Genomic DNA, 14327 nt, shown 5'->3' with positions numbered 1-14327 from the left:
GGACCTCAGGGGCATGGCTTCCTGTAGTTCCAGTGCAGACGTGTGCAAAATGTGGTGACAGCATTACTACAGCATTAGGAGCCTGTGTTTAGTGTTGTCACCCTACAACAGCAAAGCCAAAAAGAGAACAAAAATTTGCAGCTTTATTGTTACCCTGCTGGACAGTTGCCCTTTTTCACGTGCCTGTCCAGAGTTACTAAAATACAGTAAAGCAGTCAGGACACAGCCACTGATAACAAAGAACACTCAAAACGAAACCTGACAACCACAGCATGGCGCGCGCACGCACGCGGGAGAACGCACGGCAATACGTCTGTCGTAATCAAACGTCGCCCGGGGTGTGTGACGTAACGGGCAGCGACCGCCGGCTGTTTGCATTATCGGGGAGTGGAGGCGCTCCGAAGAAATGGCGTCCTCGTTCTGGAAAGGGCTGGTGGGGGTCGGACTTTTTGCCTTGGCACATGCGGCCTTCTCAGCGGCTCAGCGTAAGTCGGGATGTGGGCACACGGTGCAGGAAAGGCGCTACAGTGTGTTCGGCCCGTCAGGCCTGCCCGACCAAGGGGGGTGATGGCGACCGAGGAACCCCAACACAGCAATGACGAGGAAAGAAAGCATTCGTACTGAATTGGGTGTATGAAATAGCAGACTGGGGAAATGTGGTTTTATTTCAGTGAAGCGATCACCAACGGGCCTGTGTAGTCTGAACCATTCTAGATTATACATGTCAGGGGTACTAATGATGATGGGGGGGCTTTACCATCCCCTCCCCCACACAAAATGTAGGACTTGGCCAGGTATGTATTGTAGAGGCCACAAACTATGTCTTTACCACATCTTTCAGGGGATGGTAAACACAGGTGGTTGAGCCATGGTTTTATGGTACCCCCCGGGGGCTGTACACATGCCAGGATGCTTTGCACAAATTCAGTATTGCTTATCAAGTTGACAGGTGGCACTGCCTATCAAACTCATTCAAGTCAGGGGAGCCACACCGCACCAGCGAGTCAAACACTTGGCACATTAGTTATTATTTATTTCAGGTACTTATATAGCGCCATCAATTTACTCAGCACTTTACATATATATTGTACATTCACATCAGTCCCTAACCCTCAAGGGGTGTACAATCTAAGGTCCCTAACTCACATCCATACATAGACATACTAGGGACAATTTAGACAGGAGCCAGTTAACCTACCAGCATGTCTTTGAAGTGTGTGAGGAAACCAGAGTACCCGGAGGAAACCCACGCAGGCACAGGGAGAACATGCAAACTCCAGGCAGGTGGTGCTATGCTTGGGATTCGAACCAATGACCCTAGTACTGCCAGGCAGAAGTGCTAACCATTTACCACTGTGGTGCCCAATTAGTTCAATTAACCACTTCATCACTACTCGCATATACAGTGAGGAACAGAAGTATTTGAACACCCTGCGATTTTGCAAGTTCTCCCACTCAGAAATCATGGAGGGGTCTGAAATTCACATTGTAGGTGCATTCCCACTCTGAGAGACAGAATTAAAAAAAATTTCAGGAAATCACATTGTATGATTTTTTAAAGAATTTATTTGTCTTGCACTGCTGAACATAAGTATTTGAACACCTGAGAAACAGCAAGAATTCTGGCTCTCAAAGACCTGTTACTGTGCCTTTAAAAAGTCCACCTCTACTCCACTCATTAATCTAACTTAGTGGCACCTGTCTGAGCTCTTTAAAGACACCTGTCCACCCCACAGTCAGTCAGATGCCAACTACTACCATGGGCAAGACTAAAGAGCTGTCAAGACACCAGAGACAAAATTGTGGACCTCCACAAGGCTGGAAAGGGCTACGGGGCAATTGCCAAGCAGCTTGGTGAAAATAGATCAACTGTTGGAGCAAGTGTTAGAAAATGGAAGAGGCTAAAGACGACACTCAGTCTCCCTCGGACTGGGGCTCCATACAAGATCTCACCTCGTGGGGTATCACTGATGATAAAAAAGGTGAGGAATCAGCCCAGAACTACAAGGGAGGAGCTGGCCAATGACATGAAGAGAGCTGGGACCACAGTTTCAAAGGTCACTGTCAGTAGAACACTACGCCGTCATGGTTTCAAATCATGCATTGCACGGAAGGTTCCCCTGCTCAAGTCATCACATGTCCAGGCCCGTCTGAAGTTTGCTAATGACCATCTGGATGATCCAGAGGAGGCATGGGAGAAAGTCATGTGGTCAGATGAGACCAAAGTAGAACTTTTTGGTCTAAACTTCACTCGTCGTGTTTGGAGGAAAAAGAATGAGTTGCATCCCAAGAACACCATCCATACTGTGAAGCATGGGGGTGGTAACCTCATGCTTTGGGGGTGCTTTTCTTCAAAGGGGGCAGGACGACTGCACTGTATTAAGGAGAGGATGAATGGGGCCATTTATTGTGAGATTTTGAACAACAACCTCCTTCCCTCAGTCAGAGCATTGAAGATGGGTCGTGGCTGGGCCTTTCAACATGACAACGACCCGAAGCACACAGCCAGGATAACCAAGGAGTGGCTCCGTAAGAAGCATATCAAGGTTCTGGAGTGGCCTAGCCAGTCTCCAGACCAAAATACAATAGAACATCTTTGGAGGGAGCTGAAACTCTGTGTTGCTCAGCGAAAGCCCCGAAACCTGACAGATCTAGAGGAGATCTGTGTGGAGGAGTGGACCAAAATCCCTGTTGCAGTATGTGCAGACCTGGTCAAGAACTACAGGAAATGTCTGACCTCTGTAATTGCAAACAAAGGCTTCTGTACCAAATATTAACACTGATTTTCTCAGGTGTTCAAATACTTATGTTCAGCAGTGCAAGACAAATAAATTCTTTAAGAATCATACAATGTGATTTCCTGAATTTTTTTTTTTTTTAATTCTGTCTCAGAGTGGGAATGCACCTACAATGTGAGTTTCAGACCCCTCCATGATTTCTAAGTGGGAGAACTTGCAAAATCACAGGGTGTTCAAATACTTCTGTTCCCCACTGTATGTAAAAATTTACTTTTTTTTGTGCTAGAAAATTACTTGGAACCCCCAAACAATAAATATATATATATATATATATATATATATATATATATATATATATAAAATTTTCAGCAGAGAACCTAGAGAATAAAATGGTGGGTATTGCCATTTTTTATGTATCACAGTATTTGGGCAGTGGTTTTTCAAATGTAATTTTTTGGAAAAAATTTTAATTGTATTGCACACAAGCACTATGTAATACCTGTATTTTTTTTTTTTTGTAAAATATGTTACGCCAAGTAAAGAGATACCTAACATGTCATGCTTTAAAACTGCTTACCACCTTAGAGTGGCACCAAACTTTGGTAACTAAAATGCTTTAAACACCTTTACAGGTTACCAGTTTAGAGTGACACAGAAGGTCTGGTGCTAGAATTATTGCTCTTGATGTAACGTTCACTGTAATACCTCACATGTGGTGCGATCGTAGTATACATATGCGTCTTATTTTATTACTTTTTTTTTTTTACACTTTCCCTTTAGATTTCTTTTGATCAGTTTTATTATGACAAGGAATGTAAACATTCTTGTGATAGTTATAGGCAGTGACAGGTACTCTTTACTCAGAGCAAATTGCATCGCATGAAGCTCCTGCTCCTTTTTGGGTGACAAGCTTCACGTGATGTGGTTAACTGCATGGTAAATAGCATGACAAGCGTAGCAAAACCGCTTTTTTTTTTTTTTTTTTTTTTCCCCCCCAAGTTCCATTGAAAATAATGGCACCTGAACCTGCATTTTGCGACTAGTGCAAATCAAGTTGCAATCCCAAAACGCTCGGGTGTGTGCCTGGTTCACACTGATGCGGTTCAGATGCAAAAAAAAAAAAGGGGGGTCCTGTGCGAGTTTGGAGCGAAGCGTTCCATACTGGCACAGAATCGTGTATAGTGGCATTCTGAGATAACTGTTCACATAGGATGCGATTCATAGCCAGTTTTGCATAGGTGTGGCTAGAAGACAGTTTTGAATTGCTGACCTGTTTTAGACAATTGCACTGAAAACATACATGAAAATTGCACCACATAAAGTAAACTCTGCTGCTTTGCCACAGCAGGGGTAAATGGGAAAAAAAAACACCTGCTCAGCACCCAGAACTGCATGTCCTGTGCGTCAGCGATATGATTTGCACATCCCTGCTTATATGATCATTCTCCTGCTTTGTGTAATCATTCTCCTTCCTTTCCATCCATGCCCCTCTCCTTCATTGTATGATCATTCTCCTTCCTTTCCATCCATGCCCCTCTCCTTCATTGTATGATCATTCTCCTTCCTTTCCATCCATGCCCCTCTCCTGCCTTGTATGATCGTTCTCCTTCCTTTCCATCCATGCCCCTCTCCTGCCTTGTATGATCGTTCTCCTTCCTTTCCATCCATGCCCCTCTCCTGCCTTGTATGATCGTTCTCCTTCCTTTCCATCCATGCCCCTCTCCTGCCTTGTATGATCGTTCTCCTTCCTTTCCATCCATGCCCCTCTCCTGCCTTGTATGATCGTTCTCCTTTTTTTCCATCCATGCCCCTCTCCTGCCTTGTATGATCGTTCTCCTTCCTTTCCATCCATGCCCCTCTCCTGCCTTGTATGATCGTTCTCCTTCCTTTCCATCCATGCCCCTCTCCTGCCTTGTATGATCGTTCTCCTTCCTTTCCATCCATGCCCCTCTCCTGCCTTGTATGATCGTTCTCCTTCCTTTCCATCCATGCCCCTCTCCTGCCTTGTATGATCGTTCTCCTTCCTTTCCATCCATGCCCCTCTCCTGCCTTGTATGATCGTTCTCCTTCCTTTCCATCCATGCCCCTCTCCTGCCTTGTATGATCGTTCTCCTTCCTTTCCAGCCATGCCCCTCTCCTGCCTTGTATGATCGTTCTCCTTCCTTTCCAGCCATGCCCCTCTCCTGCCTTGTATGATCGTTCTCCTTCCTTTCCAGCCATGCCCCTCTCCTGCCTTGTATGATCATTTCCATCCATGCCCCTCTCCTCCCCATATGACCGTTCTTCTTCCTTTCCAGCCATGCCCCTCTCCTGCCTTGTATGATCATTTCCATCCATGCCCCTCTCCTCCCCATATGACCGTTCTTCTTCCTTTATATTCATTCCCCTGTGTGATCATTCTTTCACTTTTCCATCCTGCATTCATTCATTCCCCCTCTGTATGATCATTCCTCTTCTGTATGATCATTCTCCTTAATTTATATAGATGCCCCCTCTCCTCCTTTGTATGATCATTCTCCTTAATTTATTTAGACGCCCCCTCTCCTCCTCTGTATAATCATTCCTCTTCTGTATGATCATTCTCAATTTATATAGACGCCTCCTCTCCTCTGAATGATCATTCCCCTTCGGTTTTATCCATGTCCCTCCCCTGTATGATCATTCTCCTTCACATCATTTGCGTATGCTCTCTTCTCTGGTCAATCTCCTTCCTTGCCATTGATGTCCACTCTTACCCTGGTGACTCTCCTTTCATTTCATGTACTCTCCTTTCCTATATAGTCGGTCATCCACCTCCATCCTGCACAAATTAAAGCTAAACTCTGGATAAGCAAACACTGTCTAAGTACAAGAGGCATGTGTATCCTTGCTTGAATCTTAGTGTGCTTCATGTATTTCTTCCAGATCTGTGCAGTAATCCACTGTGAAACTTTCTCTCTGTGCAGGAGCTTGCTGTAATAAGACCGTTGACTGCTGTTGCTCTCTCTGCTTGTGCAGGGTGACTGGTCTTGTATGCACCCTCTTCTGCAGTTTTCTACAGTCAGCCTGTAGTGTGTGGATCTGCTGGGTCCCTCCCCACAGCTCTGTTCTCTACAGAACTATATACAGCACAGTGATGATGCCACTACTACTTTTAAATCGGGGCTCGATAAATCACAGGTCGCCATAGCGACTACACAAGTGCCCTGAAATCGCAATGTCATTCCAGCTTCTGTGCGATTTCAGTACAGGTGCGATTTTTGTCTCTCTCTCTCTCTCCACAACTGCCTCTTATTGACTTCAGTGCAAAAATACCTGTCAAGTATTCACATAGGGTTGCTATTATCTCCACATGCCACTTTATCACTTGCAAGTCTGGAATGCACCACTACAAATTTGCACAGGACCTTTTACATAATGGCACTCAAAACGCAATGCGTGTGGATTGCATCTGTGTGAACTACCTTAATTAGAGACACCTAATATCTAGCCTGTCATGCAAATCTGTGAGTTTGAAAATGCACCCAGAATCCCATATGTGTGAACCAGGACGGCGCCTTTCACACCTTGGAGTTTTGGGATGCATAAAAATCACTAAGATCGCTAAACGCAGGTTCAGGTGCCATTATTTTCAGTGGCACCTAAAACGTGGTGCGGTTTTGCCCCGATTGTTGCACAACAAATTGCATCATGTGAAGCTTGTCGCCCAAAAGTTGCCTTGCCCCAGCTTAAAAAAAAAAATGGCTCCTAACATGTTTAGCTGGCCCCTAGATTCAATGCAAATTTGTCAAGCTCTGTTTTAAATGGTAGTAACTTGGTTTACAAAGATGTTTGGTGCACACAAAATGGATTTATATCTTCTGCGGCTGCAGCTAACGATTATTTTCATAATCGATTAGTTGGCCGATTTATTGTTTTGATTAGTCGGATAAATATACAATTTATTCTTAAATATCTATATACAGTGGGAAATATAAATAATCAGTTATATAGTTGGGGAACAAAATATCTAATCCACTCTGAGAAGAACAGACAGAAGATATATATATAGAGAGAGAGAGAGAGATACTATTAGAGCTTGATTCTGGTACAGGTACTATTATTGGCAAGAGTATTGGGCCCCCTGCCTTTACACGCACATGAACTTTAATGGCATCTTAATCCGTAGGGTTCATAATTGAGTTGGCCCACCCTTTGCAGCTTTAACGCTTCTGGGAAGGCTGTCCACAAGGTTTAGGAGTGTGTCTATGGGAATGTTTGGCCATTCTTCCAGAAGTGCATTTGTGAGGTCAGGCACTGATGTCAGACTAGAAAGTCTGTCTCTCAGTCTCTGCTTTAATTCATCCCAAAGGTGTTCCATGGGGTTGAGGTCGGGACTCTGTGCAGACCAGTCAAGTTCCTCCACCCCAAACGTGCTCATCCATGTCTTTCTGGACCTTGTTTTGTGCACTGGTGTGCAATCATGTTTGAAGAGGAAGGGGCCATCCAAACTGTCCCCACAAAGTTGGGAGCACGAAATTGTCCAAAATGTCTTGGTATGCTGACACCTTAAGAGTTCCCTTCACTGGAACTAAGGGGCCAAGCCCAACCCTTGAAAAACAACGCCAAATTATAATCCCCCTCCACCAAATTTTACACTTGGCACAATGCAGTCAGGCAAGTACCATACTTCTGGCAACAGTCAAACCCAGACACGTCCGTTGTATTGCCAGAGAGAAGCATGATTTGTCACTCCAGAGAACATGTCTCCACTGCTCTAGAGACCAGTGGTGGCGTGCTTTACACCACTGCATCTAATGCTTTGCATTGCACTTAGTGATGCTCGGCCATGGAAACCCATTCCATGAAGCTCTCTACACTGTTGTGCTAATCTGAAGGCCACATGCAGTTAGGAGGTCTTTAGCTATTGACTGCAGACAGTTGGCGACTTCTGCGCACTGTGTACTTCAGCATGCGCTGACCCCGCTCTGTCATTTTTCGTGGCTGAGTTGCTGTTGTTCCCAGTTGCTTCCACTTTGTTATAATACCACTAACAGTTGACCGTGGAATATTTAGTAGCAAGGAAATTTCACGGATGGACTTATTGCACAGGTGACAACCTATCGCAGTACCCCGATTGAATTCACTGAGCTCCTGAGAGCGACCCATTCTTTCACAAATGTTTGTAGAAGCAGTCTGCATGCCTAGGTGATGATTTTATACACCTGTGGTCATGGAGGTGATTATAACACCTGAATCCAATGATTTGGAGGGGTGTCCCAATACTTTTGGCAGTACAGTGCTATCAGATATCGTGATCAAAATTTTATTTGAAGAAAAATTTTTTTTTAAAGACCTAAATCGCTGTTTTGCAGATTTTCAGACACAGACTTCCTTGTCATAGGCAGGCATCTTGATACAAGCTCCCAGCGCTTGTCACTAATGCTGGCCATACACAAACAAATTTTTCTTTAAAAAATTTTTCATTTTAATAATGTTTGTTCTATGTTCTAATCGGTAGTGGGGTTCAATTGACGTTCATTTTTAACCACAGTGATGGAAAAAAAAAATCAAAGGAGCAGAATAGAAAAATTTTCTTGGTCAAATTAATTTTTGCACAATACATGGGGTTTTTGTTCAAAAATTGTTCATTTTAAAATTTACATGTTAAAAGCAAGTAAAATCTTCACATTATATTTGTCCATTCATGTACAAAGAATTTTCATACAGATATTCTCGTCCAAAAATCCAAATGAGTATGGCCAGCATAAGACAAAAGTTTAGTAGCAGCAGCATGGTGGTTTTTTTTTTTTTTTTTATCACCTGTCATTGGGATTAAAAAAGCAAAATTAGCCCTGTTATAGTTTTCCCTGCAGAGACCCCATAAAGTGATTGTAAACATATATTTTTTTTTTAACAACAAACTTGTCATACTTACCTGCTCTGTGCAATGGTTTTGCACAAAGCAGCCTTGGTTCTCTGCTTCTGGGGTCCCTCGTGGGCGCTTCTGGTTTCACCTGACTACATGTCCCACAAGGCATTGCACCTCACATTCACAAGTTCTCAGACATTTACTGACATGTATGAATGGTGTACTGAGCTGAGTGTATGCTGCACTCTATTTTATGATATGTAAACAAATAATGCATTCTTTAACCACCTCCCACCCGCCATATAGTAATATAACGGACGCAAGGTGGTTCTCTCATTCTGGGAGGACGTCATATGACGTCCTCCCATTCTCACCGCGCATGCGCGGCTCACGTAGCATGCGACGATCAGTGGTGCGCTGTCCCTCAGACACAGCGGATCACTGATCACGGAAAGAGCCGAGGATGTTGGCTCGGTCATGTGATCAGCTGTGTCCGTCTGCAGGATGCATCTGCTATCCTGTTGACACACATGAGTTCTCTAATACATGGTTTTACTCTAACTTCAGTCTGCTTGTCTGTGTTTGTCTATAAATTCCTTTAGTTTTTCTTTACCTTTTTGCAATTTCCTGTTTTTATACATCTCCTGCATTCACTTTTACATTTTTCTTAATTTGATTGCATTCTTTGTTTTTTGGCTTCCAGATCGTTCTTATATGCGGTTGACTGAAAAGGAAGATGAGACGTTACCAATAGATGTAAGCTGGCTTTAATTAGTGTACTGTGATTTTGGGTTCATTAAGTGCAGATCTGAAAATATGGTTTCTTTTACCCTGGAGTGGACAAATGAATGTGTTGTTCAAGAGCCTATCTGTCCAATCTAGGAGCCAGAAGGATTTTTTTGGAGTTAGTCCATTGACAACTACCAGAAAAAAAGCCCAAAATGTAGGCACCAGCTTTAAATTTTAAGGAGCATTGATTACTTGGCTTTTGGGATTTGTCCAGAGCTGCTTATACTTTTAATTTCATTCAGCTTCCTTCTTTCTCAAAGTACTCAAATGTTAATAAGCAAGAAGAGGTTTGTTATGGCTTCCCACAGATTACCATGCTGACAAGTTTTTTTCAATGAATGAGCCACATATAAAATATTAAATGGTTATTTGTGGTGCCCCACATGTAGAAAAGTACCCAACACTCTTTGTTTTATGGGTAACATCCATATGCTGCAAATAATGTTTGGGTCACTGCAGCAGCGCAGCCCCCCCACATTGTGGAACGTCAGGTGAGGCTCGTGGCTCAGTTCACATTTTAGATTGTGGTTACAGGGTGCTTGGCAAGTATATACTGCAAAATAAAAAAAATATTTGCCAGAACAGGCTTCAATGCCAAGTGTGTCTTTTAGGTCTGGCTCAGGTAAATTTGAGGAATTTTGATTTATGAAGTATGTTTGAAGAGTACAGTAAGAAGCAGGAGAACCCAGCAGCATAAGTTTTTCACCAGGGTATTGCCTTCATGAAACAGGACCTGAGTGCAGCAAGGCAGTAGTGCTCACTGGAAACCTATAGTATGTATAATCTATGAAAGGTCTATGGACTATATAGTGTACATCATTTTATGGGAAAATATATGCAAGTCTTTAACACACTGCTCATTGCATAGTGGGCTGATTTTATAAGAATCAAAACAGAATGAGGCAACCTGTCAGATTTATTATTTCAGTTGAAATAAGGAATTTAGTTGTTTAAAATGACTCATGTTTATATAAATCAGAGCCAGTTTTGCTCCAGGTAAAAATATTCACAGTACCACATTTCCTTAGTAAATTACAATACAAGTGCAAACAAAGACAGCAGCACCTGCCACTTTAGTATAGCTTGGGAGAGATAATGCCCTTTGGTGCAAAGGGGTGGGGAAGGGGACACATAGACATAGAATGTTGTATAGCCCAGAAATTCGGTGTAATGCATATATGTCTGGTTTTAAAGCTGGGTAATGGTTTGGTTGTCAACTGAGCACCAAAATGTATGTGTTTCTGTCAGTGTGTTCTTAAGCTTTAATTCAGTGAGAACACCAAGATGAATCTCTCAACTTTCTGTTTAATTCTCTTGTATATTTCACAGATTAAAAGCGTGATCTATTCCATGTTGCCGCTCTTAACACATTTTTTCTGTTGCTTGCAGATAGTTCTACAAACCTTGTTGGCATTTGTAGTGGCCTGCTACGGCATAGTTCACATTGCAGGAGAGTTTAAAGACATGGATGCAACTTCAGAATTAAAGAATAAGTATGACGTTTTTATTTTGTTCATTAGATCCAATGATGAAAAAAAAAAAAAAAAAAACATCTCTGTTGGAAGAGATTAGTTTTGTGCAAGTATCTGCTGGGCCTGCAGCTGCAGTAACACAAAGATAACTAAATATGACATTAGGCTCAATTCACAAAGCTTTGAAGGTCAAGTTCATCTTTGTGAACCTGTTACATCCATATTTAGGGTGTAACATGTTCAGCATCTGCCTCCTCTCCACCGATTTCTCCCACCCCCCTCCCTAACACAGTGGCCTGGGGATCTTCTCCTTGCACCCACTGTCACAATTCAAAATGAGTGTGGTCGTGTGGGGCTTCACCTACACAGCCACATCATTCATTCAGAGTTCTGTGAATGAATGAACTACAAGTACCATCACCCATTGTGGCGAACGACTTGTAGTTCATTGTTCTGCCTGCCATTCAGTAACTGTCTGCCTGTATCGGAGGTACGGGCAGATAGTTACACTGACCGTCTACAGGTGCCTGAGATTGTACCTGCGATATGCTGATTGTCAGTGCAGTGCTTTACAGGCCCCTTAAATAAGTAAATGCAAATTTTTTTAACCTGCAAAAAAGTGCATTCTTTTTTTTCCCGTAAAGGTAAATTTAAAGGATAATGAAGCGAAGAACAATAATGCATTATATTTCTGATTTATAGTCATTAGATGTGGCGGCTCCAATATTTTCTTGTTTTAGGAACATTTTCAGCAAATAGAGAAAATACCAGTTGATTCTGCCGGAAATGCAGTGTACTTGCCATTTCCTGTGATCTGTGCAGAACATCTTCTTTTCGAACTATCTTAATAAATCTACAATATCCTTGTCCCCCGTGTAATGGAGATGAGCAGATATGTTTGTAGGCCACAGGAAAGCAACCTGGGATGACTATCATGGCTTCCTCCTTTAAAAGTGTTGCTTGCAAAGATTGCCAGGTTGAGAATAAAGCAAACGCTTGATAACAAAAAAAAACACGATTCAGCCACCATACCAAGGACTAGTGAGCTTCACTGTTACATATTTGGTTTTGGGTTTAGATACTGTAGCACAAGGATATTGGATAATAAAGCTGTGGACTGTAATTATCAAATCTCATTGGACTCTGCTGAAGATAACTTAATCATTTGAAAATAAATACACCTATCCTGGTGTGTTTTGTGAATTAAAAGCATAGAACACGAGTGCCATACTAATGGTAAAGCAATTTAAATTGCTTTAATTGTCCATGATCACATAAAGTAGCCAGTGTATTTCAGGGCTCCGTAAAATAACCAAATAGATCTTTGGTTTGCTTATAAATACAACAATTGTACAGTATGTGTCAGTAAATGTTGAGACCGCAAATGGCCCTGTGATCATATGATGAATAATTTAAAGTGATTTGGACTCCGTTTTTGGTTTGGTACTTTTTGTTGAATATTTTATGCTTTGAACTTTCTGGGTTACCAATGGAAGAGCATGAGCAGTCTTTCCAGAGCAAGTAGGTTTAGAAAAGATTTGTTTCTCTATTCCATTCAGAATGTCGGTGTAAAGCCCACCCCAACTACTTTATAATTAAAGTGGTTCTAAAGGCTCATGGTTTTTTTTTTTTTTTTTAACCTTCATGCATTCTATGTGGCCCGCAAATCCTGAGCCCCCTCCGATTCACCAATGTTCATGATGGCCTAGGCTGTATGGGGACTCTCCCTCCTGATTGGCTGAGACAGCAGCGGGAGCCCATTGGCTTCTACTGCTGTCAATCACAGCCAGTGAGCTAGCAAGGAATGAGTGGGACGAACTGCAGCTTTATGTGTCTTATGGATATATAGAGCAGTGGCTTGGAAGCAAGCATGCAGTGGTGCCCACAGGGCAAGCGGCTTTCTATGGGGGCACTGCTCGAGGGGGAGGAGCCAGGAGCGTTGGCGGGGGGCCCAAAAAGCAGAGGATTGAGGCAGCTGTGTGCAAAACTAATGCACAAAGCAGGTAAGTATGACATATTTGTTATTATCTTATAAAAAAAAACCAAAGCTTTAGTATCACTTTTTAAAGGGCTTCCCACTGCTGCTTCCTTGACCGCATCCTCCACCAAAATACCTGATGTCGGCTGTTTTTGAGGAGGGGGGAGTGGTAACACTACTGTAGTCTCCATCATGTGACAGTGCTGGGGTTGAGCTTGAGTGTTGGCTTTATACAAACTGTCACGTTTCTCTGAATGGGCAAGGTGTCTGTGTATCTACAATAGGTAGTGTTCTGTCATTTATCCTTGTTGGTTTACATGTATAGCCCAAAAATATACCTTTTTATTTTTTTCTAAAGTTAAAAACTGTGAACCATGTTGATCAGCATATTTAAAATAAGAGATTTCTGCATTGCCTATTGAGCACAATATCAGGTTCAGGTCTCTACTTGAGAATAAAAGTTGAAAACAGAAAATCTGTTTACAATGTAGTAGTGCAGACCATTCTAAAAGTCATGTTACAGTCTCTACATTTACCAACAGCTTTGAAGTTCAAAGACCTCCCTGTTGGGATATAAATTGAATGGATTGTTCATTTGGACATTTGTGGTCCAACTTGTTTGGTTGTGTTTAGCAATTGGTCAGTTTTCTCTACACTTAATTTAAATGTTGTAGTTGCTATGGTCTGGCTGCTGTAGCGCTTGTTTAATATATGTATGCATTGTATGGTGTATCCAGAAAAAAAAACATGCAAGCTCAGCAATAAACTATCTGCATACAGTAATATTATTATTTTTTTTTTTTTTATTATCCTTCAAAGGACATTTGATACTTTAAGGAACCATCCCTCATTTTATGTCTTCAACCACAGAGGACGGGTAATGTTCCAGTCCTCAGACACCGAGGATTTCCAACAAAATCAAGCTGCTTTTACATCTAATGCACCACTGAAGCTACGAAAGCTAGAGTCGCTGCAACGTTAACGAAAGGTTTTTACAGATGACTATAGAAGAGAACATTGTAATAACATTGGAGTCCAGGATGGAAACTTTTTTTTTTTTTTTTTTCTGGAGCAGTATTTATATTGATCTTCCAGACTTTATAAGATAAAAATGGGGACTTTCTTTGTACAATTATTGAAGAGGACTGTATTGTGTACTAGCAATGCACTGTAACTTATTGCTACAATGATGCTGTCAAAGATGTCTTTTACCTTGAAACATTAAATGATGCTGCAGCTCAGTTTTTTTCCCTGTACCAAAATCTATTTCTTTAATGAGCATTTGAAAATGGGGACTGCTGATTTTATAGAATGAAATTCATGGTAATTTTCATTAGGTAGATGATGTCAGGCCTTAGGTCACTGGTGTACAAAGACTATGTGTTGCTGGGTGTTTGTTGACTAGGAGATGGAGAAGCTGGTGACCATCACCCAATAGAAAGGCATGCCACTGTTATGGAAACTGCCTGTCAAGAATAGAGTTGACTTTCATTGAATTAGCGAGTATGAGTGACTAGTGG

The 14327-nt window shown here is 42.1% G+C and overlaps 1 protein-coding gene across 1 annotated transcript; it reads left to right on the top strand.

Annotated features, from left to right (window-relative positions):
- The first annotated feature begins 331 nt into the window (after positions 1-331).
- MMGT1 (membrane magnesium transporter 1) lies at positions 332-14048 on the top strand. The gene is made up of 4 exons (XM_089672224.1): positions 332-485; positions 9272-9324; positions 10747-10850; positions 13627-14048. The coding sequence occupies exons 1-4, from the start codon at positions 407-409 to the stop codon at positions 13787-13789; spliced, it is 399 nt and encodes a 132-aa protein (XP_089528350.1). The 5' UTR covers positions 332-406; the 3' UTR covers positions 13790-14048.
- The last annotated feature ends 279 nt before the right edge of the window (positions 14049-14327 follow it).

The sequence above is a fragment of the Staurois parvus genome, unplaced genomic scaffold, assembly GCF_062004578.1.
Source record: "Staurois parvus isolate SC_StPar_1 unplaced genomic scaffold, SC_StPar_1.0 ptg000123l, whole genome shotgun sequence".
Lineage (NCBI taxonomy): Eukaryota > Metazoa > Chordata > Amphibia > Anura > Ranidae > Staurois > Staurois parvus.
This window is presented reverse-complemented; position numbering and strand designations above follow the sequence as displayed.

What these genes read in the sequence shown, in the direction of transcription:
- MMGT1 (XM_089672224.1), top strand. Translation starts at nt 407, where the DNA reads ATGGCGTCCTCGTTCTGGAAAGGGCTGGTGGGGGTCGGACTTTTTGCC. An exon ending in ATGAGACGTTACCAATAGAT is followed by an intron (nt 9,325 to 10,746) that starts GTAAGCTGGCTT and finishes TGTTGCTTGCAG; the next exon opens with ATAGTTCTACAAACCTTGTT. An exon ending in ACTTCAGAATTAAAGAATAA is followed by an intron (nt 10,851 to 13,626) that starts GTATGACGTTTT and finishes TATCCTTCAAAG; the next exon opens with GACATTTGATACTTTAAGGA.